General features: G+C 49.7%; 1 protein-coding gene across 2 annotated transcripts in view; it reads right to left on the bottom strand.

Annotated features, from left to right (window-relative positions):
* LOC146190467 (uncharacterized) overlaps positions 1 to 27,569 on the bottom strand; it is an 85,767-nt gene that overhangs the window by 6,710 nt on the left and 51,488 nt on the right. Inside the window, exons 7-16 of one of the 2 annotated variants that reach the window (XM_084600894.1) lie at positions 26,441 to 26,755; positions 23,428 to 23,676; positions 17,262 to 17,496; positions 7,283 to 7,419; positions 6,167 to 6,365; positions 5,884 to 6,002; positions 5,152 to 5,514; positions 4,209 to 4,406; positions 2,276 to 2,434; positions 2,056 to 2,193 (exon numbers count right to left, since the gene is read on the bottom strand). In XM_084600894.1, coding sequence (XP_084457020.1) covers positions 2,056 to 2,193; positions 2,276 to 2,434; positions 4,209 to 4,406; positions 5,152 to 5,514; positions 5,884 to 6,002; positions 6,167 to 6,365; positions 7,283 to 7,419; positions 17,262 to 17,496; positions 23,428 to 23,676; positions 26,441 to 26,755 — 2,112 coding nt within the window. The remainder of the gene's footprint in view (positions 1 to 2,055; positions 2,194 to 2,275; positions 2,435 to 4,208; positions 4,407 to 5,151; positions 5,515 to 5,883; positions 6,003 to 6,166; positions 6,366 to 7,282; positions 7,420 to 17,261; positions 17,497 to 23,427; positions 23,677 to 26,440; positions 26,756 to 27,569) is intronic. The other variant, XM_084600895.1, reaches the window with a different exon arrangement.

Here is a 27,569-nt window from a genome sequence, read left to right as displayed (position 1 = left end):
GGCAGAAGCTGCCAACTCGGGCCTCTCCTTTCACATGGAAGGGTGATCTCAGAATCAGCCTGTCAGGACCATTGCATTCACGTTACCTTCAAGCCACGCAGGCACGTTTATGGCTTAGTAAATGGCTCTCGCCCCATATTTTTTACCATTCACCTTTTCTGAAAGGTGCCCCTTTTTTTCACAACGTTCTAGTACCATTTATCTGCAAATAGCAAGAGCCTTCATTGTGAGCGCCTCTAGTTACTTTCTAAACGTTTAACTAGCCAGGTCAGTGTAAGGGAAGGGGAGGAATTAAAATGCTATCAGAAATGAATTATGAAACCTAAATTCATATACAATATTGGGAACGAGCACCACCACTGCAGCAATCTGCGCTAGCGTCGACCTTGCGCCGAGGGTACGACTCGTTGCTGCATTGGAAAGGAAGGTAACTACCTACCTTAGAAAACTGCTCCGTATTAAAAGACAGAGGTCGAGTCATTCTTTTATAACGCAAATACATTACTGTTCAGAAGCCGGAGACGTTCGTGCCTGAGAGATGGCTGAAAAGTCAATCAGCAAGAAATATCAACAAGAAAAAATGTGATGTAATACAGCGGCCCAATGATGCACAAAGCAACCAAGCCGAACATCCACGATGCATACTTTATTGCGTCCAGACCCATACGAGACCGAAACAACCATTTTGCCCCTATTTTGCACTTGTACACGCGTAAACATGAATGAGTAACTGCTCCCTTATTACAAATCTAACTCCACCTTGGAGCATTCCCCTAAATATTCGACCAAAGTTTTAAGACTGCCTCAGCCACTTTTCTTTTTTCTTGCCTCACCCCAATGGTTCAGTGGATAGGGTGTTTGACTACTAAAGCCAAGGACGCTGGTTCAATCCCGGTAGCGATGGCTGTTTTTCGGTAGAGGTGAAAAGCCATGCGCCTGCATACTGTGCGATGTCAGTACAGGTTAAAGAACCCCATGCCTTGAAATTCTTGGAGACCTCCACTACGACATCCTCCCTACCCAAGTCAATCTGAGACATTAGGCCCAATAATCCTATCAAAACCGATTTTTTTTTCTTGCCCACTGGAGTTCCTAAGCTGCACATTTATATTATGTGTTGCTACGGGAATAGTGGGACATTATGCTTTTTGTCATGGTACTTTATTAGTGCTTCAGTGCCTGATGCATGACGATGCAATTCAATGCAAACTGATTTCAATCCCAAAGATGGGAAGCTGTTAAAAGCATGGTTATTTTTACTGAGAATGGAAAGTCAGTGCACTGTCACATCTGCTGCAAGCATATGAGGACAAGATTGCATTCATGGAGTTTTTGCTAAACTGTTTATATACAGCAGCTAATGCCGATGGAACCGACTAAAACATTCCTCACATTTTAAGCATTTTGAGGATTAAAATGACCACTGTCCTCTAAGACATGGTGCAATCCCCACTATCTTACCCACCTATTCTAAATTGGTTTACAAACTATGAACAGCATTGCAAGCATTAGCAAAAGCCAAAATCAAGTGGCCTGCATTTGGCTTATACATCTCACTGGCCCCGTGAAAATTAACTTTTATCAGAAATTTAATGGCCTCCTCACCACCTGCCTCTGAGCTGGCGAAGTAGCTACAGTATTGCACATAGCAGTAGCAAAACATGAGCGGAATGATGGCAGGGGAATGTAGGTACCTGAGCCCATTCTAGCAGCAGATAAAGCCCACTGTGCCACACTGTGACAGCTAGTTACTCAGCAAGGTTAGGGTGGTTAGACCGTCATCATTACTCTGAGCTGCTTTGCAAATATGACTACTAAAATATAAGTATACAAACTGAACTACCAAGGATGCATCACAAAGAGGGATAGTGACATGCACGATCGCCCTTGCTAGCGGATTGCATGAACTAATGTGAATACACATTGATCCTCACAAACACTGTCAACTGACATGTGGATTTTGACCCTTAAACTGTCTAAAGTATGTGAGATTACAGAACAAAGGTCAGATTTCCTGAGCTGATATACTCAAGATGAAAAATATGTGGCACTCACCATGGTCTGAGCACAGAACACATGACAGTAGTGATGGTTTGTTTGGTGCTCTTTTGTGATGTAGGCAAAGTGGGTGAGATCCTCTGCATCTTGACAAGCACAGTGAATGTTCCGGATTTCGTGTTCACAGACGGGGCGCTGAAAAACAAATTACAAAACCCACATGCTTTCAGTGCTCACATCAATGCAATGGCCACTGAAGTCTTAAAGCACCAATCACCTTTGTCACGGCATCTACAAACTTGACTCCACGGTGCGACACCGACAATAGCACACAGGGCACTTTGCCCATTTTGCGTGTCGATGTCTTGAGCTTGTGGATTGACTGTCGTGTAGACTCCGTGCCTTGGAGCTCTTTCACAAGTGTTGAGCCGAGGTACTGCAAAGCCACGCCATAAAAAGAGATATACACCTCAACCATTTAAGTATTTTGAGCAGCTGCCACGAAGGAGTGGTGTTACCAGCTTTTTCGTCAAGTTCGTAACACCCATCCAATGTAAAAGAAGAAAAAGCGCATATCCTTAAATTGAGACAAGAGTTTTACATATGCAAGACAAATAACTGAAAGCAAAATCTTTGCTAAGATGCTGCCAAGTTTCAAAGCTGAGGCAGATATTAACAGCAAAACTGAGAAATTGCACCTCCTATTTTCATGAACATGGATACACTTGCATTACTGTGCATATGTAGACAACTAGGGCAAGATACAGGTCAAGCAAACAGCAGTCAGAAACAATGGCTCATGGTTCATGATGCCCTGCATTATTCATTCTTCTAACCAATTGTAGAGTCTATGAAAGCAACATTTTAATTTTTCACTCATTCAAACATGACAGAAGGATCAAAATCATTGTGCTTCAAAATCTCTTCTTCTGATAAACTTTCCATTTAAGTGAAAAAAAAAAAAAAAGAAAAAAAAAAACACAGATAACACACTGCTTTGTTCCATAGGGACAGTGTGTGGTGGTCAAGAACGTGGGTCAAGTATCACTGCATGTTTAGGTTGTGCCAAGCCACAGAAAGACCATCTGAATCTGCAGTATTCAATACATTTCACATGCAGCACAAGTCAACTCCTAAGACAATTGGTTTCAGAGCAAGATGGAAAAGGAAGGAGACCGACAATGCAGTTATGCAGTTCCCTTTAACTTTCTGAATAATGCAGGCAACTGTACTGGTCACAAGGTCATTAAGCTGTGGGTCAAGCATCAAGTTTACAAAGGAAAGGTGAGAGAAAAATGTTTGGCTTGATTTGTAGGGTGTAAAGTCTCTAAGTGACCCGGGATAAGAGGGATGCTGTAGTGAAGGGTACCAGAAATTTTGACTCTCTGGGGTTCTGTAACATTAATTGACATCAAAAGTACCGCAGCACCTTGCTTTTTGCCCTCTTTTCGATGAAGGCAAAAAGCAAGGTGCTGCAGTATAAGGAAGATTGAACCGATGTCCTTGGGATAAGCAGTCGAGAGCCACAAGCACTGATCCATGACAGCGGGGCAAAAATGTTTCCATGGTCAAATTGTGAAACAGTTGTACGCGGCTAGCACCAATGTCACTGTGGCCATCTTGTTTGGTATCAGAAGTTCCCTCAAAACACTCATTTTGGCTAACCCATTCGACTTGGAGTGTCTCAATATATTTAAGAGAAAAAGTGGCTTCACTGTTTGTGGACTTACAGAACACATCACCCGTAGGAATGTCAGGAATACAAGGTTTTACATTTAGCTTGGGAACTGAAAGTGAGAGTTCTGCCTTGAAATCTGTAGCTGAACTGTAATGATCTCCCCAATGTGCAGGTTATTCTAGCAGTGTGCTTTTACTTCAATAAATTTATTGCAGTGAAAGGCCGGTGTTAGGCTGGTATGGAAACATTCACAATTTGATGTTTTCCTCGCAGTGGCTGAATCCATATTGTATGCCCAAAGATGGCCAAGCCTGATATAAAACCTCATCTTCCCAGCATTTCTACACTTTTCCATGTTGGATGAAGTGCAGCACCACCAGCTGTCCCTACAGGTTAATATTAGCTGATTTGACTCCACCTGGCCCAACCTGCCCTACTGAAGTTCTGCCCACTGCTGCGCCATGGCACTTGATAGGCATAACCCACTTTCATGTGAAGATTGTGCACCTAACAAATTGAAAAGGGCACTTACATGTGCTGTGTAGTCGCAGGACCCATTGATAAGCAGTTGGGGGTCGTGCCTCCACTGGGCAGCTGCCGTGCTTGCAGTGCCTTGTGATGCTGGAGAACGCCCTGGGTCACTCATCAGCTGTGTTGGCGGCCGAATCCGAAGACTACTGGGAGCCAGTCTGTCGTCATCCTCAACACCAAGCTCCCTAAGACCCATGTTCTGCACGCACAACAGCAACACATTAATTACACGTAACATGCTTAATGAAGCTATAAAGTTGAGTGAGGAAATAGCAACATGAAAGTGAAAGAAAGTGCGTAAAAGGTCATGACAGCGTATTAGAGCTGCAGCTAAAAACAATTTTCATTGAAATACCTTGGCACAAAAACTGCCTTCAAAATGCATTTCTCTACACTGAATAGCAACGTGATCTGTGGAGCTGGGAACAATGGCTTAAAAAACACTACCCCTCGCCAAGTACCTTGCTTCCTGCTCACCTTTGCATTGCACCGATGCTTATCTTATGCATATGTGGTGCCATAATCACGTACAACCTCGCAGCAGCCACCTGCTTCAATTTCCTTAGTGCACTTGAACCTCTCAATGCGCATGTCCTGACATACGACCCAATACCATGCAGCTTTTAAAGTTGCTGCACTGAAATTTCACTTTTCAACCAGACCCATTAAATTTTGCAGAAGTAAGAGAGCAATATGAAAGATAGCTGCTCTGCAGCAAAGAGCCCTTCATATGTTTGTATAGTGTGCAACAACTGTGCATACATACTACGAGGCATTTCATAACACAAGTGAGGCAGCGTGCATTCTTGGCCATGTCAATGCTACATAAATAATGAATGTACAGAGAAGTTATGCTAAAATTGCAATGCAACACAGTCATATTCGAGTCTGTATTAGACATAAGTGGGGAGAGAAAAACCTTTTTTACAAAATCGGTAGCTTACCAGCTTGGATAGTCCAAGGTCAAGCTCATCAAGGTCAGCATAGCTGTTGTTTGCTCGCTCCCCCAATGATGCAAGAATTCGCTTTTGGTGTCCAAGCTTGCTGATTTCGAGCACAGTGTTCAGCTCTAGCTCCCAAATTTGTCGGCAGCGATCAAGGGAGCCCAGTCCATTGTCCCTGAACCGTTGCGCATAGCAGCCCAATCCAATTGAGTCCAGCCAGCCATCCAGACCAGGATCTGATCCAGCTTCCAGCCGTGGAACTGGAGGAAGCTTCTGTGCAGCTGACTCGACCATGAGCTTCCGGTGTTCGGCATTTGAAACTCCCATGTCTAGAAGGTCCTGATCCTCCACAAGCCCGCCTCCCTGAAAGTATTTCAATGTGAAAAGCAATGGAAAAAATATCTTATTGAAGTCAAAAACATTTCAAACCTGCTTGCACCTAAGCACCATGTAAGTGTACAATGCCTAAAGAACGTGTAGAAATCAACAATAAGGACAAGGGCATGAACTGGCAGCAGCCTCAAAAGCAGTGGAACACTGAAGCTATGCTTGCATTTGCAACTCAATTATGACTGCAGAAACTTGATGCAACAACATGTGCTTCGAATTTTGCTTTATCAGTGAAAAATATTGCAAGAGCTTAATCTAGGAAGTTTGTTTTGCTGTGATGCATACAAACCAAAAAAGTACTCAGTGCCATGCAGTAAAGTTGATCAAAAAATGGCTTCTCACCAAGAATCGCACATCGTCGTATCCATTGACGAGAAGCAAGTTGGCATACTCGGGAAGTCCAAGGTCTTGGAGCCATTGCTCAATGCTTTCAGGACATGATGACGCTGTCCCATTGGGTTCTATTTAAAAGAAACAAACACACTGATATTGGTGTATGCAAAACACTTGATGCATTAGGGATTGAACGAACGAGCTCTTGGTATTTTGGCCTCACAGCTAAGCAATGCGCAGTTTTCATTGCTTAATTGTGCAATTTTTGCACATAACATTTATGAACACTTGCCAGATTTCTTCTTGTGCTGCCTTGTGAGAGTGCGAGCAAACTCCTCTTCCATGTCTCTTGCAAAGATTGATTCCCTAGCAATACCACTCCCAAATGATGCCATGATGTCTGCGATCTCGGCCCACTCAGCATTTTCATCAAAGGGACTTGCAGACTGCTCTTGCTGCTTTTGGGGTTCCTCTGTTGTCTCACCATCTTTCTGCAATGTCAACCAAGATGGATTGGGGTTAGCAATTACAGCAAGTGAAGCATCAGCTATTCAATTGCATCACAAAAATACTGACAGTTCCAGTGTGGCAAGTGCATGTAAAGTAGAAATAAAACAGAAGCCAGATGGAGAGTAAGCTGTAAACATTTAAACGCTGGGGACTATTTACGAGCGAATGAATATCACAAGCACACTTTTTTAACATAAAAAAAAAAAGTTAAAGAGCAGAGAGTTTCAAGTCCCAAAGCAATGCAGAAGCTATGAGGAATACCTTAATGGAGGGTGGATTAATAAGAGCACCTACGGTTTGGAATACGCACTGACGAAATACAGCACATGGGTGCATTTTGCCTCCAAAACGTGGCCACCATGGCCAGGTTTGCAACCGGATCTTCCAAGTCTGCTGCCAAGTGCCCTAACCAGGGCCACCATACTTTTGGCCCAGTGGCCCAGATACTTTTGGAGTATCATAAACTCTGTATGTACCCTGTGAATACAATTACTGCATACATTTCTTCCCATTACTGAGCAAAGCATGCAAATACAATATTATGCCAATAGAAAAGTGGCTACAAGCTAAAGCTCCCAAACCAAGAAATTATTCCCGCTCCTATGCAAAACAATTTCCCCTTCACCAAACTCTTCCCTACCATTATCTCCCAAAATCAATCCATAGGCAAAGTGTGCATTAGGTAGTAAAACAAGCTAACAAAGCATGGGAAACCTAGAACAAAAGGGACCAACCAATTGCTCACTCTTGTTCTGTTTTTACTACATCCAAATTCTAGCAACAGCTAGCCTGTCCGGCTCAACAGCAGTTATCAAAATGCAATCAATGCCTGTTTAATATAAACGAACGAAACGGCTTTCGCCAAGCACGCATGCGTCAGAAAGTATGCTCAACGCACCGGAGTGGTGTCTATGGCAAGACCCCGCTTGCGAGGTGGCGGCGCCGGCTTGGGGCCTGGCCGAGGTCGCCCAGGCTCGCTCGCCGCCGGGCCTGTCGCCTGGGGCTCGTCCGTCTTGCTGGAACCCCGGCACAAGCCTGCATACACGCAACTCTCAAAAACTGCACCCCTTTTCCAACTTTACAAAGCACCGTTGTTTTTTAATTTTTTGTTCTTGTTTTAAAGTACCAGCTAGAGCATCCACTACGAACATCCTCAGATTGAATCAGCTGCGGGTTAGGTTAATGCAGACGCGAATTAGCTGCAACCCTTGCACACGGCCCTAACCATGATCAGTCCCGCAACATTTCCTCGAAAGAAAGCCACAGGAAAAACTGACAACCAGACAGTGTAACGAGTTACCGGTCATGTCAGCTGCCGCCGGCATCCGCTGCGCTCGAACAGATAGTTCACGAGCCTGGCACTATTGTAGGATCATTTTCCCCGCACCTCAATTAAAAAGGCCAAACGAGACGTCGCTTCACACCGGCACAAGGCGCGTTCCTCACGATTTGGCCGCTGTGCGCCTCGGGCGTCGGTGCCGCTTGCCCGCCCAACCTAATGCACCAAACAGGGCCGCATTTAGCCTCGCGCCGCGCCTTGTCCTCCCCAGGGCACTGCACTGCGGCGACCATATTAGCACAAAGACAAACAACTCGAGCTGGGACGCAGCGGCAGCATCGCCCCACGGCCGCCGCTCGCGACAGCACGGGACAGGCGCAACACGAGAACACAATTCCGGCCGCCGTCGCCAGTCGACCGTTGTCGCCTGCACCTCATATGGCCGTGGGTCGGGCACGCACACACGCACGCATGCACACACACACACACACGCACACAAGCACAAAAGCAGCGCCGGGGTGGGGAAGGTCAAGAGATGCTCCTCTCGCTGCGGGGGTTCCAACCGAGGAGGAGAAAGCCCTCGGCGGCGAAGTCGCGCGATGCGAGCACGACGGTCACTGGACGCGGACACTGGTGGCGGGCCGCGCTTAATGGCTCCGGAGGCCAACGCTAATTACGGGGCTCGTTAGCTGCCGGCCCCCGGCCGGTGCTTCAGCGAGGAGACACACACAGGCTAGCGGGGGTGGGCTCGTAATGAACCGGGACGACCACGACGATTCGGCAGCTCGATGCGGGCCGTTAGGCCTCCGGTCGGCCGAGAGGAACCCCCGACCGTGATTGAGAGGAGAAAGGGGGGCGGTCACGCATCGGCGCGGGAAGGAGGTCGCGCCTCGTCCGCTGCCGTACCCCAGCGCTGGAACACCATGCCGACGTCGTCGAAGGTAAACAGGTACACGGGCGGTTCCTCCGTGGCGGCCGTTCGCTGTTGGTGACAGGCACTTCGCTGAAGAAGAATGTGTACGCGGAGGCCGCGACTTGGGACGGCGGGAACAGCGCCGACGACGCGGAAAGCGGTGTTGCTGCTGCTGCTACTTAGATGACACGCACGGCTCCTTCGGAAGCGGCAATGGCAATGGAACACGCAGGAAGAAGCCAAGTCAGCTGCCGACGCTCCAGCGGCGGCGGCAGCCAAGGTCGCCGAGACGGCCGAAGGAGGCCGGTGTCGTCAGCGGCAGCGCCCTTCTCCTTTCTTGAGCCACCTCCTCCTCCTCATGCCCAGCCAAGCCGCCCTCCTCGCGGCAGCTGCGGCGGCACCATCCGCGAAATGAACGCACCGGAAGCGGCCCCACGCCTCGCCACCGCCGCTTCGGCAAGCGACACCACATTGCGAGAGGGAAACCGGCGGCAGAGGCCAGCGGCCGCCGCAGACCGCGCCTGACGGAGCTGTAGCATCTTCACCGCCGACAGGACTTCGTGCGATGACCAGAGATTCCACTCTCAGGAATGTGGGATGGGGAGGCGCACCACCTCATGCGAAATGCTAGAGATCTGACATAAAATTCATGCTGAAAATCGCTTAGAAACAATACGTGCTATGATTCAGTTCAGTCGTTCAGTCGTGTCCGACTCTTCGTGACCCTATGGACCATGTCACGCCACGCTTTCCGGTCTCTCACTATCTTCCTAACATCACATAACTTCATCTGCAGCGCCTCGAGGATGCCATCTAACCATCGCGTTCGCTGCCTACCCCTTCTCCGGCGACCCTCAACCTTTCCCAACATCAAATCTTTCTCCAGCGACTCCTCTCTTCTCATCAGATGACCAAAGTAGCTGAGCTTTAACTTTAGAATTTGACCCTCCAATAAGCAGTCAGCGTTTATGGTCGACAATATCGACTGATTTGATCTTCTGGCAGTCCAAGGAACTCTCAAGAGTCTCCGCCAGCACCACAATTCAAACGCGTCAATTCTTCGGCGGTCAGCCTTCTTCACAGTCCAACTCTCTCATCCATACATCACAACTGGAAAGACGATAGCACGAGTCATACGGATCTTGGTTGGCAGATTGGAGCCCCCCGTACAACCCCCTCCAAATCATCCCCACCATCAGCTGGGCTATACCCACTGCAGGGCGAAAGCCTCTCCCACATTCCTCCAATATCAAGTCATGTGCTAGCTGCATCTATCTGACCCCCGCAAGCTTCCTAACCTCATCCTTCCACGTAATTTTTCTGCCACCCCCTGCTGCGCTTTTCTTCTCTTGAAATCCAATATGTTAGCCTTAGCAACCATCGGTTATCCTCTCTTCACACTACATGTCCTGCCCATGCCCATTTCTTATTCTGGATTTCGACTAGAATGTCACTAACTCGAGTTATTTCTCCGGTCACTTCGCACGCTTCCTATATCTTTGTTACACCTACCATTTTCCGTTTCATAGCTATCTGCGTTGTCCTCAACTTAGGCAGAACCCTTTTCGTTAGCCTCCACGTTCCCCAATCTTTTCTGCTAGTTCACTTTCGTGGTCCGTACCTGCGGTTACTACCTGCCCCAAGCAGACATATTTGCCTAAAATTTTCAGTTCTTCTACAGCTACTGTAAACTGCTGTTCGTTTTCGATGCTGTTGAACATTACCTTAGATTTCTGCATATTAATCTTAAAACCTACCTTTCTGCCTTTTCTTCCTATGTCATTAATCCTTCTTTGCAATTCGTCCCCTGTATAACTTAGCTAAGCAAGGTCATCGAGTCGCAGATTACTGAGGCATTCTCCATCAACTCTTATCCCTAACTGCTCCCATTACTAGCCTCTGAATACTTCCCCTAAGCAAGCTGTGAACAGTACTGGGGAGATAGTGTCTCCTTGCCTAACACCTTTCTTTGTATTACCTTCTTTATGAAGAAATATGGTTGCTGTACAGTCACTATAGCTATATCTTCCACATATAGATATTTTCACATATGACTTATCTACACCCTTTCAAAGGTGACCCATAAATCCGCTACCAGCTCTTAAACATAAACAACCATACAATTCGCAGTCGAAATCACACACATATACACTTGAAACCGAATGACCTGTACAGGCAGCGCAACGACCTATGCGGACAGGCATCAACCTTTCTCCTTTTTACCTTTTATTGATCCTCTCATAGCTTGACAAAAACAAAAACAGAAAAAGGTAAAAGAACGAGAGCGGGAGCCGTGACCAGCAAAGCCTTGCCGGGCTTGAGCCAATTTAAGATAAATGAAAATGCATCAATCGGAGAGCGAGAAATTCTTGACATCCTTAAACCATAGCCACGAGGCGCCTCTGGAATGATTCGCCAATTTCACAGTAGCCTAGGCTTCATGACCACAAAGATTAATCATCGCTGCAAAACGTACAAGCATAAAAACATATGCGACGTGTCGTAACAGCCATGCGAGACGGCCGCGCCCTATACGTGTGTGTATCCAAGGCCGGCTCCCAAAGAACATGAATTCGAGCCTCGGCCATGCAAGCCGATGGCATTCAAGATGAACATGTTCGGATCTGCCCTTGAATTCAAGGGTACAATGAACGATTTAAACGTAAGAAGGCAGAAAAATACATATACCAAGGTCGACTGTACTTCATTTTCGACATCGGTTTGTACCCACTGAACACTAGATTATAGAAATGTTATGTAAGTTGCGCAACGTTTTCGTGACATGAAAACATTAGTATAACGGTCAAAATAAACATTGTAATGCTGACTCTGCAATGTTACTGCTCTAAATTAAGAAAACTGTTTCATATTGTGCTAAATATTTTGACGTTACAAATAAACGTTCTTTAAATAGTTTTATACGCGTCTATATAACGCTTTAATTACGATTATAAAACAACACTGCGCATATATTTCAAGCACCGAGTCCCAGCACGTGTCCCCTCTTTCTTCTTATGAAGATGTTCTCAACTAACAGTTCTTTGCAACTAAATTTATGCGATAATGCCTGTCACAAAGTGCACATACAGTTCCGATGCTTTGTTAGAAAGCTTCGATTATTATTCATCCGCCGCTATCACTCGTGGGACACCATTCGGCTACATAAGCTCGATTCTATGCTATTTGTTAAGAGGCGACTGTAGGAGTCACGTGTTGTGCTGTATTGCGCAGGTCAAGTTTACCCTCAATGTTCGTCACTGCAAAGTGTTGAAGAGCAAGATACCGTCACCATACATATACATGCTCCTGTATATGCATGAGTGGTTAGAGCGCCACTGCCACTGAGGACTGCTGCAGCTGAGGCTCTAAGGGAGCACTTCAGGTGAGGGTCAAAGGAAGTACCTTTGCAAGACAAACAGAACCACCTTTGCAGGCTGCGAGGTTCGAAACTGGGTTTGGGCCCACTGCGGAGGAGGGGCGCGCAGCGGGGTTTACGGAGCTTCTCCCAAACGTACACCCCTGTAAAAGCCGAGCACCAGGCCGGGGGACGCTTGTACCCATTTTTACCGGTGGGTGTCCGGCGGTGGGTTTCGAACTGACCACCTCCCGCAGCCGAGACGGGCGCTCTAACCACTCATGCATAGCCGGAGTCAAAGGAAGTACCTTTGCAAGACAAACAGAACCACCTTTGCAGGCTGCGAGGTTCGAAACTGGGTTTGGGCCCACTGCGGAGGAGGGGCGCGCAGCGGGGTTTACGGAGCTTCTCCCAAACGTACACCCCTGTAAAAGCCGAGCACCAGGCCGGGGGACGCTTGTACCCATTTTTACCGGTGGGTGTCCGGCGGTGGGTTTCGAACTGACCACCTCCCGCAGCCGAGACGGGCGCTCTAACCACTAGGCCACGGCTATACATGCTCCTGGTTTGATTTTTTCTCGGTGGACACTTTTACATTTACAATTGACGTCATATAAATGGAGACATATATGTCGTCTCGTCGGTTCGGATCCGTATCTCAAACTCCAATTTGACTAGCAGATCATGCCCCGCCGGGGTGGTGCAGTGGTAAGGCGCCCGACTACTGTCCGGAGTTCCCAGGTTCGAACCCGACCACGGCGGCTGCATTTCGATGAAGGCGAAAAGAAAGGCGCCCGTGTGCTGTGCGATGTCAGTGCACGTTAAAGATCCCCAGGTGCTCGAAATTACCCCGTAGCCCTCCACTACGGCTCCCCTCTCTCTCTTTCCACTTTCACTCCCGCCTTCATCCCTTCCCTTACGGCGCGGTTCAGGTGTCCACATAGCAAGTGTGACAGATACTGCGCCTTTCCCTTCCTGTGAACCAATTATTATTATTATTATTATTATACTAGCAGATCATACATAGTCTAAATGGGAAACGAAATGGTACGACACCACCCTCAACGCTGCACAAATAACGGTTGCACCAGAATTTTAATACGAAATTTTGTGCATTGTTTTCCAACGCGTTTTCCTCGTTTCGCAGTTACGGTGACACCCTTCCGACCGAAGGAGCTATATGCGCTATCGCGTAAAATTTAATATTACTGCAGTGCTTCGGAGCCACTTGGGTATTGGCTTCATTCGAACGCCACCTAATGTTCCGAAAAATCGAGAAAGAAAAGTCAGAGGAGAATTTAGTTTAATACACTGGATCATTGAAACAAATTATCGGTAAGCCTGCAAGCGCCAATGAGAGCGCTTAAATGCGCCAATCGTGCGGGGACGAGGGTGGGTGCGGACACGAGAGTGCTGTCATACAAAGTATCCAGAAACAACAGTCGAAATCGAAGCTGCACTCAGAACGGTGTTTCACGAAGAAAGCAATGTCGGCTCAGCAGTGCATAACTTGTCTTGATGGACAATTTTACCAGTAACTGGGAAAGCCAGTCTGACCACTAATCACCCGATATCCCAAGTGAATACACGATTCATATGCGAATAAGTCCGAACGCACAATATGGCAAGAATAGATGTTTAGTGAGTCGGCACTAAACAACATCCGCGATATTTACAGCGAAGAGGAGAAAGAAATGAACTAGGTATACGCACACGCATTGGAAGATAAGACCAGTGGTGCATATCTTACGTATGAACTTGTCCGTCGAGTGCGTTGAGCTCGCTATAGACTGACTGCACAGTTTGCTTGGTTGATGCCATTCAGTAACCTCCCAAAGCGAATCGGCCTATATGAAAGGTACCGTATTAGTGTGCTCTGGGTAGTTTCGCCCACCCGAGGTTACAGGCACCGATAGTATACTGGCTCCTTGCTTTTCGCCTCCGTGGAAACGCGATCTTTCTTCTACTTCGCGATTTGAATCACCCGAGCCGATTTTTGCGAGCTGTGCCCACGTCAAATTAACGCGCGTCGACTAAAACCTATTGACTGAAAACCTACGCTCGCAAGCCGAACGGACCCACATAAATAGGATGCGAGCACTAATGCGGAGCTCGCGCCCAGATCACAGCGCACCGCTCAAAATAAGCGGAACAAAAAAAAAAAAAAAAAAAAAAAGACATTTCTAAAAAGTATACCTTCATTTCTTTTTATTAACCTCTGATCTTCCATTCTAAAGGATGCGCAACTTTGTTTGCGCTGTGGCAATTGTGGCAGGCGAAGAATTCTGTTTTGTACATTTTCCCTCTCCTTTGCCTGTATAGTTTTAGTTCGTTCACCTAACGAAACCGCGGCCTGGCTAACAAGTCACTGAAAGTGTCACGAGTAGCTAACCCGACGTGAAAAGTGCGGCACGCTTACTACGCGGCCTGCATCGAAAGTTAAAAAAAAACTGCGCTGCTGGCAGCGATCCATTCTTCGAGCGGCTGCTCGCACAGGCATAGCGCTTTTTTTTTTTCCTCTCCTTATTTATCCAGTTTTTGTTTGTTTTTTGTTTTTGTCTTTTTTCCTCTCCGTCGCTTTTCCTCGAGGGGCGTTTGTTTTGGCCACGTGCCCCTTCCCCGGCTGCTCCCGCACTTCCCTTCTCTTTTTCGGTCGCTAGCTACGTGATCCTAATCCTTGAAACAGCTCGTTGCAAAAGCGCGCGCTGCGTTTACGTAACGTCAGCTTATACGAATGCCAGAAGCGAACCCGGGAGAGAAAAAGAAACTGCAAGATGAATCGCTGATCCCCAGTCGCCGAGCCCAGAAGCCAGGGAACGCGATCGTTGCAGTATGCTGTGTCGTAAGAACCTTCGCCTGTATATGCAGACTGAAAGCACTATGGGAAAGCGACCAAGGACGGCAAAGTGTTTTCCACCATGCAAACAGGATCGAGAGATAGTCGAAACCCGCTATGAGAAACGGTGGCTCAGACGCGAGCAGACGCCCGCAAACATGGTGGTGCTGAAGCTCTTAAGCGAAATACATCACGTAGGCGCGCCAGCGACGCGGTTAAGCACCCTTCAGCGCCAAGCATGCGCAGATACATACGCCGTCGCGAGCACCTCTATGCGTGCTCCACCCACGTTTCTATTGTCTTGTTTGCACACGCTTCCCATGCGTCAAGAACGTTAACGCAAGCAATGCGGGCAAAGACAATTTCTGCGATAACAGCGAGTCGTATATCTCCACGCCGAACGCGCTACATAACCGCGTGCCTCACAGGATTTGGAAAATGAGAGAATCGGTCGGCCAGCTCACAGACACGAACCAGGCGACATAGGAGGCGTCAGGGAGGCGGATATATAAGGTCGTAGTCCGCCACGATCTGGCGACACATTACACTCCTCTCGGAAGGGGCAGATAAGGGGCGGGTCGACCTTTGGCACGCTCCGCACTCGAGACGCGAGTAAACTATACGCAGCTACGGTACACAGAGATAATGCGAGGCCTGATAACACCCTTTAAAAGGCGTTAGTAACGCTTACGTTACCAATAACTGCATACATCTGCTTAGATTCCTGTAAAATCGCTTATACGTTTAGTGGCCTGAGCGGTGCTGCGACCCGATTCTACGGTACGGGTTGACTTTTTTTCTTTTCCTAGGAATGTTCTAGTTTCCCACCCCGTTCGGACAAGGACGGTGAAATATATGCAGTGCACGAACAGAGTTTTAGTCACTAGCACGGGATGACAGTTCCACACGAGACAAACAAAAAATACACTGCATGCGGTACACAAAGCTGTCAACACAGCCCCCATCCCCTCACAAACATTTGCGCTATGCCTGCTGATCTCGACAGAAAGCCTCTCACGGTCATGATAATATATTTTTAACATTGGACAACTGGTCCCTTGCAAACAGCTGCTATTGACAGAGCGAATCCCCTAGTTGAAACCCACCTGAACGAGACCGATCAAATGCGGCGCAATAACAGCACCCGGAAGTAGTTACAGTCACCACTTCCTCGTGCCGTGAAAAGCAGTTCGTCGACACTATGTTCGTTTCGTTTGTGGGGTTTAACGTCCCGAAACGACTCAGGCTATGAGAGACGCCGTAGTGGAGGGCTCCGAAAATTTCGACCACCTGGGGTTCTTTAACGTGCACTGACATCGCACAGCACACGGGCGCCTTGTTTTTCGTCGACACATGACAGAGCGAGACATTACGTATGACTAGCATGGCGCGAGGTGACCTTGATATGCTTCGCTCTCCTGCGTGGCCGTTACCAGTCGTGCCATGCACCCTCCTCCTTTGCATGCTGATCTTTACAACGATTTTCATCACGCGATGCAAGGGATGATTGCGTAGTTCTGGCAGCACATCCATCCAATCAGTACCTAAACGCCTCAACAGCAGCAAACCAAGCGGTCCGAGATAACTTTTAGGATTGTCCCGTTGCTGCATCTGTGCCCGATTCAAGAACGAATAAGACTTCGAATGTTCCCATCATGTTCGCTATTCCGTGAAGGGTAACGTTGCAATAACGCGGTTTCGCTCAGCATATTTAAGATGCGCCATCTCCAGCAGAGCGGATTACGTGCGTAAAGGCTTGTCGGGATAAAACTTGCAAGAGCGGCGCACAAAACGCCCCGGCTTCCACGACTGCCCCGACGCGATCGCTCGTCGCGCAATCGACCCGAGCAGCAGCAACTGGAGCGAAGCCATATCGTCCTCCATACGACCAGAAGACACTGGTGACTCAGATCTGAGAAACGCGCAAGCCGCCGACATGACTAAAGCATCTCCATCAAACTGCGCCGCCGCCTCCGCTACCACGTTTCCGCAGAAAACAACCTCGGGGCTCCTCCCCTCTTCCAACCAGTATTTTGCGTGAGTGCACAGCTTTTACACAAACTAGGGCTTCGTACACTCGATCGATCTCTTCCGTGTGTCCTTAAAAATAATAATAATAACCAGTCCCTACAATGCTCACTACCGCAGCTCACACTTAAAAGCGAAACCCGGGTCAGGCCGAGAAAGGCCTCTCTAACTACGTCGACACTTTTACTGCGCACTTGGTTGATACCGGGCCGTTTTCTCTCTGCGTTTTCTATTTAAATAAAAAATAGACAAAAATAAAAGCCGCGTTGAAAAGACATGTTAGTCATATCTAGGTCATTGCTCCATTCACCGTCACAAACAGCTCATTAATTAAGCACCAAGGCCACAGACCAAATAGGCCACGCGGACACTGCCTAGACAGCGAGCACGAGGTTCGCCGCACAACACACCCGCACCACCACAACGAGGGTACTAAAGGAAAGGAAATAAGCCACGGCTGGCTCACCGGCGAACGGGTTCTCCTCGACGATTTCTTCGACGATGCCCGGCACAGCAGCCCCCTGAGGTTGCTGCGAGACGAGGGTGGGCTGCGCTGGCGAGACGGCGGCGTCCCCGTTCAACTCGAGTAGCAACTCGTCCTCGTCGGTGAGCGTGTCGACGTCGCGCGAGCTGCGTCGGCTCCCGCTGCCGTCGCTGCCGCTGCCCAGCCGACGGCGACGCTGCTGCTGGACCACGTACTCCTGCGGAGACCACGCACGCCGGCGTCAAGCGGCGAGGAGTGCGGACGCAGACCACCTGCTGCTGCTAGGCGCGCACACAGGCTCGGTCTTTCCACCGCACCAACGAGGGATGCCACGCGGCGTCGATACGTACTCGGCAGGTGGAGTCGCGGCACCTATCGCGATACGCTGCGCGCCGCGATAGAGGTAATAAAACACAAAGGGAAAGCTAGAGGAAAAAGAGTCGACGCGAGGGAGAGCACGCCGCCGGGCAGGTGCCGTGAACGACGACGACTACGCCGGCGGCGGCAGCGGCTCGCTCGGTCTATCGCGCCGTCAAGACCGTCGTCGTCGACGGCGCGTAAGCAGCAATAAAAGCCTCTAGCAGCAACGGGAGCGAGAGACGAGCGCGGCGGCGATAAAAAAATACGGGCGAGGCCCTTCGTTGTTGCCGGTTGCCAAGTTACGGCGACGACGCCGCGTCATTCCTCCTTTCCCTCTGCGGGTCTCACGCGCGCGTGCAAGCGTGTGTAAGTATGCATGCGACACGGATCGCTGCTCCGCCGGCCGCCGCCCCAACGCCCGCGTCGCTACTTACAAATGTCGACGATGAGTCGACGCTACCAACGCCACCGCCGCGCGGTAAGCGCGCACGTACACTACTACTACTACTACTACGCGCTGCACGGCTGCAGTCGTTTGCGGCAAAACCTACGAACCGAGTCCGCTTCCGCAATGGGCGCCGCTGGACGGACCCTGCACGAACACATACGACGCAGGCGTTTTAATTACGAGGCACACAAGGACGCGAGGGGGGCGACGTTCGTCAGGAAATGGAGACGCTCCTACTCCCCGCACGACACATGGGCGATAGAGAGAGCCGACTGTACGATCACACGAGGCGGTGGCATCGAGCCAGACCGCGAACGCCCATCAAAGAGCGAACTGCATCGGAAGACGCCTGTCACACGGCCTCCAAGACATCATCACTGCACACTGTCCCTCAGAGCGGTGACACACGCCCGAACCCGTGTTGCTTCCCAAGGGTGAGGAGGGGCGGTGACACTGTTTAATCGACACACGGCGCCGGCGAGCCGTGGCCGTCGCCACAAACGGCAAGCGCGAACCGTTAACCAAAGACGACAGACACACATACACACCGCCGCTCCTGACCCCAGGGACCCGGAGAGAAAGAGCGGGCCACAGATCGATTTGCGCTGCAGACACACATACGCGCGCTCGGACCAGTGGCGGTGGCGACCGCGGCGGGAGACGACGCGACAGCGGAAAGCCAAGCTGCCTCCCCCTCCTGCCAGTCCGCACAGAGCGTGACGCGGAGGGGACATCCCCGCCGACGATACCATCGAGCGGCGTGCCTCGCGTCCGGCTATGGCGACCCAAACCAGTACCCGAGTTTTCCTCTTTCGCCTAATTAATGGGGCACCCATGGGTTTCAGTGCTGTATATCACCTGCACGTTTCCTGCTTCCTTTTTTCTGTTGTCTTTCTTTAAATTTATAGTCTTGCTTCGAGCCCGTATGAAAGAAAAAGACAAAAAAGAAAAAAGGAACGGACAAGACTAAAGGCTTGGGCTCTTGCCTGTTTATAAAACACAACGAACAGGATCCGCGTATGAAAAAATTTAGATTATTAGCATTTTTTCCTATGACTTCCGGGAGAATTAGGAGGACAGATTAGCTAGCGGGAGGAACAAATCTTCAAGACACTACAGAGCCTGTTAGCGCTCGAGCAGCGTATTAGGCAATAAAAACAGAAATTTGAAGCCAGCCCATAGTTTCCGGGCAAAATGCTTGTATCCACCTTGTTTCCCGGTAAAAGCTAGGGGATGCAGCGAGGTGTCGATTTTTATGCAAATAAATGCAGCGTTCGTGCGCTCTACACAAGAGTGACGCAGACTGTACATAGTATACCAAATACAGCATCCGGATCTCTAGACACTGCCGTAGTTATCACTTTCTCCGCTCGGGACCTCGCCTTTTAGCGATCTTCGGCTGGTCAGACGGCGCGGTGCGAGCCGGCCGCCAGCTGCGCAGTCGCCAGAACACCCCCCCCCCCCCCCCCCCGAAACACACACACACACACACACACACACACACACACACACACACACACACACACACACACGCACACACACACACACACACACACACACACACACACACACACACACACACACACACACACACACACACACTTAAAACTTTCCATCCCGCATTCCGGCAGCAAACCTTTCAGAGCATTGTTGATCAGCGCACGCTAAAATAGGTAAACAAGCACAACTGCCCGAGCGATGCCACTCAGAAGGACATTTAACATCTGAATGTCGGGCGCCACAGTGAGTGGGGATAAGTAGAGTTATATTTGGAACCGCTAATTCGACTGCCTTCCTGCGCGGGTAATACAGAGTAATTGTCGCAGTCGAGCCACGCCTGCAGGTAATCAATCAAATATGTCAACATATAACTGAACTCGGATTTAGACGGTCAGAATCGACGCTGCGATACTTTCGCACCGGGACACAAGCGCTGCGTGCATACGTAATACCGCGAGAATATAACTATGAGGAAGCTGCCTTCACACACATATGCATGGCAACAGCAACAGGTGGAGTGGCGCGCCCGCAGCGCCAATTAATAACTATATGCATGGCACCGCGGAGGTCGGTCGCTTTCGCCACGACTTTAACTTTTTTTTTTTCTTTTCCCCGACGAGAACCATGTCTGTAGAATTTGGCAGGTGCCCGGAAGTGCACCCAGCTAATGGTGCTCCAGGGAGGCACCTTCGAGGTCCAGAAGTTTCCCCGATCCGCTAGGGACGTTAGGAGGCTTATCGCTCTTTCTCATTCCATGAACCGCAAGCACGCACGGGCACACTTGAACGTCTTTGCGAGAAAAGAAAATATATTTTACCACTGCTTCCTTGCATTCCTTCTTCGTTTAGTTAGTTGGCATCAGCTATGTTGTTAGCTGACCTTGACTAGCAGCGCTGGCTTCTGCACGAGCCCTCGGGCACACTTAGGTTCGGGGTGGACGGTACCGCGAGGAGCAAAAAACCGTATCTTCTATATATTAAAAGGGCACAACTGTTAGCGATCTACTTAGGCAGCAAGTTGGACTCCTTGAAAATAATGCCCTCCCACTGGCGCGCCACCAGGTTCGCCTCCAGTAAAGTGAAAATACTGCGTGTCGGCGGCAGGGTGCTCGAACGCTGGCAGTGCGAACTACAGAGCGCTGCAAAAGCAGCGCAGAACACAGATTTCGGTGCATCATGACTGCATTCACTCTTTCCTTCACTGTTTACCACAGGAGACCTCATTACAGTGTCCAGAAACCACAAGCGCAAGTGGAGACAGAAGCCCGGCGACATGACGTGGTTAGCGCACCGAAGCCAGAAAAAAAAGAAAATGACAGAGGGCTTAGAGCGAATCGCTAATTATTGTGCGCAAGCATAGTTAGCCTTGGTTTTGAATGGTTTACTCTAACTTTCAAGGTTATCTTAACTAATGGTTTTGCTTGATTTGAATAGCGGCTTACCTCGGCTGACAAACAAAATGAAGTATGTTGCCTAAGTTCTCAGTAGTGGCACAGATGGAAAGCCTCGCTAACCAAGTTGTACAAACGTGTCTGCATGGTCAAAAATAGCTTCTGTGATTCTGCGTTCCATGAGTCCCGGTGGGTTCGATTGCGATCTCAAAAGACTAGCACAATTTTAAAGCTCCTCACAACTCGACCACGACATGTAGTCTCGACCCGCCAACCAATGAGTGGCCGGTCATATCACCTTCCAATTACCACCTGCAAAGCAGCAGCCAGAGGCATGATCGTGAGGAACGGCCGACCACAAGGCCGGACGAACGGACAGGGTTCGGCTGAGCGAAGACATAGCGCACAAGAAGAAAACAGGCGCGCCGGAGTTAGCACGTCCAGACAAGATACCACAACGATTGCACAGGACGCGAACACGGTTCCCAGCCAAGTCACTCTCGATGCCACGTTGTTTTCGGTCAACGCTCGTGACAGGCGTCCAAGAAACGGAATGCCACGAATTTGCCTCGAAAGAGGCGGTTGCCTGCAATCAAGCTTCCCGCGAATCTAAAAGAGCTAGTTACCACACCCGTTGCCAACGGCGTCAGGTGGCGGGCGTGCTCAACACGAACGACACACTGAGGTCGACCCACTCGGAGAGGCCTTTCGACTCCGCGTGTACCTGTGCGCGGACGCCTCGCCGTCGGAGCGAAAGACGCCACGCCGGATGCCGCGAGCGAGGCGTCACACGCACGCGGCGCAATCGATACGCGGAAATGATCGACTCGCAATGACAGGCCGAGGAGGAAGGTACTGCGAAAGGGCGCTGTACGCAGACTCCACGGACGCACAAATGCGAACGATAGCGTTGGAAATTTTTGGTATACATCGAAGGAACACACTGTCTCGGCACACAAACATTACTCTAGAAAAGCGCCTGCCCGTGGTCATTATCTTTCTATGCTGCACTCTGGGGCCGTATTCTACAAGAAGCTTCCATCCATTTTTCGATATCATTTAGCCGAACGTCAGCTTAGTATGGTAGCATGAGACTAAAGCAGCGCGCAGCCAGTCTCTCTCTCTCTCTCTCTCTCTCTCTCTCTCTCTCACACACACACACACACGCGCACACACACACAAGGAACAAGACGGTGGGCATATCGCCGTCGGCGACAGCCATCGCCACTCGCCGCGCGCACGGGCTAACCAATGGCTGCGTTATAAAGCCAGTGCTGAGGTCCGGCCGCCAAAGTGTCAATGGTCCGGTCGCTTACGTCTGAAAGCCGCGGCTTCGTCACCGAACAGTGACCAACTCGAGATGACCAAATTAATCAAAGATGGAAAATGGAATCTTATGGAATACGGCCCCGCTGTCTTTTCCATGACAATATATAAACCAATTCGCCCTACAAGTTCTATTCATGCATCCTAATACACTAACATGAAAAAAAAAAAAAAAAAAAAAAGAACCTGCGGCTGCACCCCAGAAACGCTGGGTGACGTATTCCTGTAGAAATGCTGCTGTTTACCGTGACTTTCATCTGCTGTTTTAATGGCAGCTCCCACTGGAGTACATATGTTCTATCGAGGGCACACATATCCTACGCACTGTAACAATATTCTCCTACGTAAGCTTAATCTATACCTCCTCTCCCCCCGCTAATGCGGATAGCCTATATCCTACTACACCGATGCAATATACACTGAGAACGGCATTGGTACCACTTCTTGCTATCCATGAAAGACACAGTGCTGTGTCGAAGCTAATGTGGTACAATGAAATTCGACCTAAAAAACATGGATTGCATTTCTACGAATTACATAATAACAAAATAGGTCGAGACTGTCTGTTCCCACAAAGGGGTGAATAGCTGACCAAGAGTGCTAAAATAGAATCCCTCGCACAGGAGCTCAATGTGTTCACAGAACGAACGACGTGAGCTCGCAGCTCGTGTCCGGTGTGCAGTACCTTCAAGGCGCCGGCCACACATCTGACAACGGCAAGATAGGCTATCCGCTCAGGCGACATGACCAGCCAACCGGCAGCATACGGGGCAGCGCGGGCTATCCGTACGCAAATGTGCACAAACTGTAAGACCATCGGGTTGGCGTGGTCAAATGTCGCACTCGGCCCACTGCATGAAGACAACCATTTACGGGGCCTTTCGGGTTGCATTCCTGCACGCAGCTGCCCCCATTACGCGTGCACACACAATGGTTCGATCCATCAACGGAGAAAATGTCTCTTTGACGCATGTTTTTAGAAAGCTAGGACAGCAAACTGGACGGACTAAAACCTGTCCCTCTCTCTAGCTGTCATCGAAGATTACCGCGTCGCCACCGATCGAAACTAGGCTGTCTGCAGCTCAGCGAGCACCACGTGTGTCACACACAAGAGCAGCACGCACCCTGCTGAGGGGCCTCATCTTGCTGTGGATGCCGGATTCGGCGGTGCCCGGAGAGGGCGGCGGGAACTCGGGCGTGGGCGGCTGGTCGTAGTGGCTCGGACTGAGCGGGATCTGCACGGTGGCCCTCTTGGAGGAAGGGCGGCCCTGCAGCGCCAGGCTAGAGGGACGCTCCTCGCACGACGACGGGGCGCCCGTGTTGTCACTCGCCGAGCGGGCGTGCTGCCGGCCCGACAGGCACTCGCTGGCCGCCTGCGCGAAGCACACGCGCGGCACAGCGGTAAGGCAGAAGGCACTGGATGGCTTTGAGGAACCGTACAGGCGGCAGGCACGCTTACATGAGCCCCACCCGAGCCGGACCAGTTAAATGTCGCCAGGCTTAAGAAACCGAATCGAACGTTCCTATGTAGGGGAAGGGGGGGGGGGGGGGGGGGGGGATTAGCCCACTAAACAACCATAGTTTAGTGGGAAATCGCATAAGCAGACGTCACTATTGACTACGCACTTATTCCGCACCCTTGCCCCGAACATGCATGGTGCACTCGTTCCTATTACATTTGTGGCTGCTCAACCCATGTGCCTGTCCTGCATTTATTCGTGCACTGTTTTTCGTGCCTTCCTTGTTCATGCCCTAAATTTGCCCCTGCTGAACACCGTAGCTGCTGCTGCTTTGCATTTTCTCTGTCCGATATTTACTTCGTTCGGCAGCTGACTATCATAGGAACAGAAAAAACTCTCAAAAACTGCTAGCACGCTGCAATTTGCTCCGGTTTTCGACCTCTAAACCTTTCCTTTCATTAGGTGTCTCTCTCTCTCTCTCTCTCTCTCTCTCTCTCTCTCACCGGAAGCTGAAAGACAGTCACATCAGGAAGGTTTCCATAGTTCACAAAGTACCATTTGTATAGTCGTAGCAGCAGTAATATAAAAGCGGGTGTCTACCGTAACTGGAAAGCTCAGTGATGCCCGCTTCCGACGTATAGGACCATGTTGCATAAGTAGGTGATGGCACACTTATAATCAGGCAGCTATACACGTCGGCAGTTAACTACAACCAGACCGCGACTACCCGAGTCGAAGGAGCAAAGGAAAGATGTATGGACGTCTTCTGCACATATTTATATTAAACCTGCTGCGTTCACAATCTCATGTGCAGCGCTCTGAAAGCACCCGGTTTTTTCTCTCGTCTGTCTTTTTACTCTGCCAGAAGACGTTTGCCCAACGCGATCTTTCCTCAGCAACACCCGCCATCATCGACGCTTCCAGGCGCCCGCGCAAGACTCTCCCCATCTGCGCTTATCGACCGCCTATGACTCTTCGCGTGATCCCATCGGTAGTACACACGGGAGAATAACGAAAAAACAAAAACGCGTTCCAGCTGCCGATACGACCACCCGATTCGGCGATTTCAGCAAGCTTATCCACTGTAACGACTTTCCAAGTTCATTTCTTGTACTTTTCAGCCTTTCTTTTTTATTATTATTATTATTTTTCACCGTTAGATAGCCGCCCCGCGTGATTTCTGCGCGCCAAGCGTGAAAAGCGACGGTAGACGTGGCGGGACGGCTACAGGAAGGGAGAACAAGAGGAGACGTCCATCCACACCGCCTCGATGCGTTTTTCTAAAATGAAGAAACTGTAGAGGCGAGAGCGCCGACTTTATAATTTCGGGCGTCCATGTAGAGGCATCATCCTATACGTGATTATAGTACTGCACGCACCTACTCGGCATCGATACTGGTCGATGTTAGAGCGAGAGAGAGAAGGCAAAAATAAAAATGACAGAAGCCAATCCATCTCGACGCTCCTGCTCGATCTGCTGGCCTCAGTAACAACACAGTTCACGGCTCTGGGACCCATGCCACATCCCTTGACGGGAGAAGGAGAAACGTCGCACAAATACGCACCGACAATGGGCCTACAAGAAAAATCAGCCAGCAGCTTGAGAGGAATAAAAACTAAAAAAAAAAAAAAGGAAACGGTTGCAAAGCATTTTATTAATATTCGCCAACAATTAAAAAAAAAAAAAGTCGGAAGAGGCTTTTATGCGAGGAAAATAACAAAATAAAAAATAAGTACAAGGTTACAAAAGGAGCGCTCGTCACGTGCACGAACTCAAAGGTAAGCTGCCCGGTTAGGAGCCTTCTGAGCACGAGGAGGCTTGTTGGACGATTAGATATAAATATTAAATATAAGAAACATTTACTGTAGTCACAATATACGCCTTAAAGGGGGTGGAAAAACACGGTACAGTTCGTTAGCTTCGTGACCCCACGGAAGAAAGGGAGGAAGAATAGGGCGAGAAGTGTCGGCAGCGGCAACATCAGGACGATCGGGCGTCGCGATTTGACAGGCGTTGCTATATTGCTGCAAGGCCGATAGAGCGAACTAAGCATTCAGACCGACCAGCAGACACAATGCGCATCTAATTCAAAATTTTCCCCAGCAGCGCAAGCAGATTTACTTCGCGGATTTACTAAATCTTTATTTTACCTATTACTGTATGTGTTCCGCATTTTCCAGCCTGAGCTCAAAACCCGACGTCAACCATTATACCCCACCATTTGAGATAATTTATACTGAAAAGAAAAAAAAGACATTTGCATATTTCAGCATGACCATTAGCCGGTAGCTGAAAAGAGCATATCCGCGTACACAGTCGAACTAATCAGACCAGGCTTTATACCCGCCTATACCCTGGGCACAGCACCATGAAGACATCGACACTCTCGGTATAAACACTGGATCGAGCATATATAATCCCACGCAATCACATATATTATGCATGAGAGGTAGTCGCGCCCTTCTGTCACCCGCGTCTTTTTCTATGAAACATCAAGCTGGGCCACCCACCTCCCAACTCTCCCCACTCAAAGGCCCTATTGAAGATCGGACTCGTCGTGATCCGCAGCAATTAACTTCGCAGACTGAAGGGCCAGGTGTACGAGTACGACGACAAGGCGGTCCGACCTCTGAGCGTATACAGGGACCAGGGGACTGAGGAAGACAAACAACGCACCTGGTCGTAGAGGCTGCTGAGCTCACAAAGCCTGGAAGAAGCGTCGCTGTGATTGTCGAGATGGTGCTGGGTCTGCGCCTGCTGCTGCACTTGCTGCTGCTGCTGCTGCTGCTGCTGTTGCAGTTGTTGTTGCTGCTGCTGCTGCTGCTGCGCGGAGGCTGCAGCGTTGGGCCGCATGTCCACGTACTCGGCCGAGGAGCGCGAATCCCCGGATGATAGTCGCCGCCTCCTGGGCCCTCCTGAAGTGGCCAGGCACAGCTGCTCGTACACGCCCGGCGAGCAGGCCACAGAACGTCTAGGGGGCTTCGCAGGAGGCTGCACGGGTCAAGTGCGCGCAAAACATGCAACCCTGCTGCCTGGAGTCACTCGACGTACCACAACGAGAATGTTAACGGGCCGCAAGAGATTTACATGGAAGTGCAGTTGACGACAGAGGCCTACACAAAAGATGATTCCTCCTCGCCCAAACCACTCAGGGTCGAACAACTTGTCTTGACCAGGATAGAATTCCGGCTACGACCGGCAGGCGAACTCTTAGCTCGCTATAGTCTGAAGTAAAAAAACGAGCACGCTGACGTGAACCAAGGAACTTGGAAATACGTAATTGAATGAGTACAGGGAGGTAGTCTGACGTCTGAGAAGAGAGGCTTCGCCCGAACCACTAGTGTCACAAGTACGTGGGCGAACAACGACGCTGTAGCCCCCCGGAAAGCTCGGAAAGCATTTAGCAAGACGTTACCGCCTCTCGTCCCGCCGCTATTTCCAACAGCATGTGGTATTTTATTTTTCGTCACCCTTCTTGATTTCTCCATCGCGTAAGCGCTTCAGCGGCAACACCACAGGTTTGAACGCGGGGATCGGCTTATCACGTGACGTCTCTCTTCACGCCGTCCTAAGAAACTTTCCTTGACAGAGCGCTGCGACAGTGTCCGGGATTCGGGGACCTGGGCCCGTATTCCGAGTTAGCGTCGTTATCAAAGTGTCGCTATCTCATGTGACCTCAAGTAATTTGATTGGTCGAAACGCCGGAACCTGGTGCTGCCACCACGGAACCGGAAGAGGTGGCTATCACTTTCCGGCGTTTCCACCAATCCGATGACTCGAGGTCAACGAGATAGCGACACTTCCG

Source organism: Amblyomma maculatum, chromosome 4, assembly GCF_055883805.1.
Source record: "Amblyomma maculatum isolate TAMU_Amacu chromosome 4, ASM5588380v1, whole genome shotgun sequence".
NCBI classification, from domain to species: domain Eukaryota; kingdom Metazoa; phylum Arthropoda; class Arachnida; order Ixodida; family Ixodidae; genus Amblyomma; species Amblyomma maculatum.
This window is presented reverse-complemented; position numbering and strand designations above follow the sequence as displayed.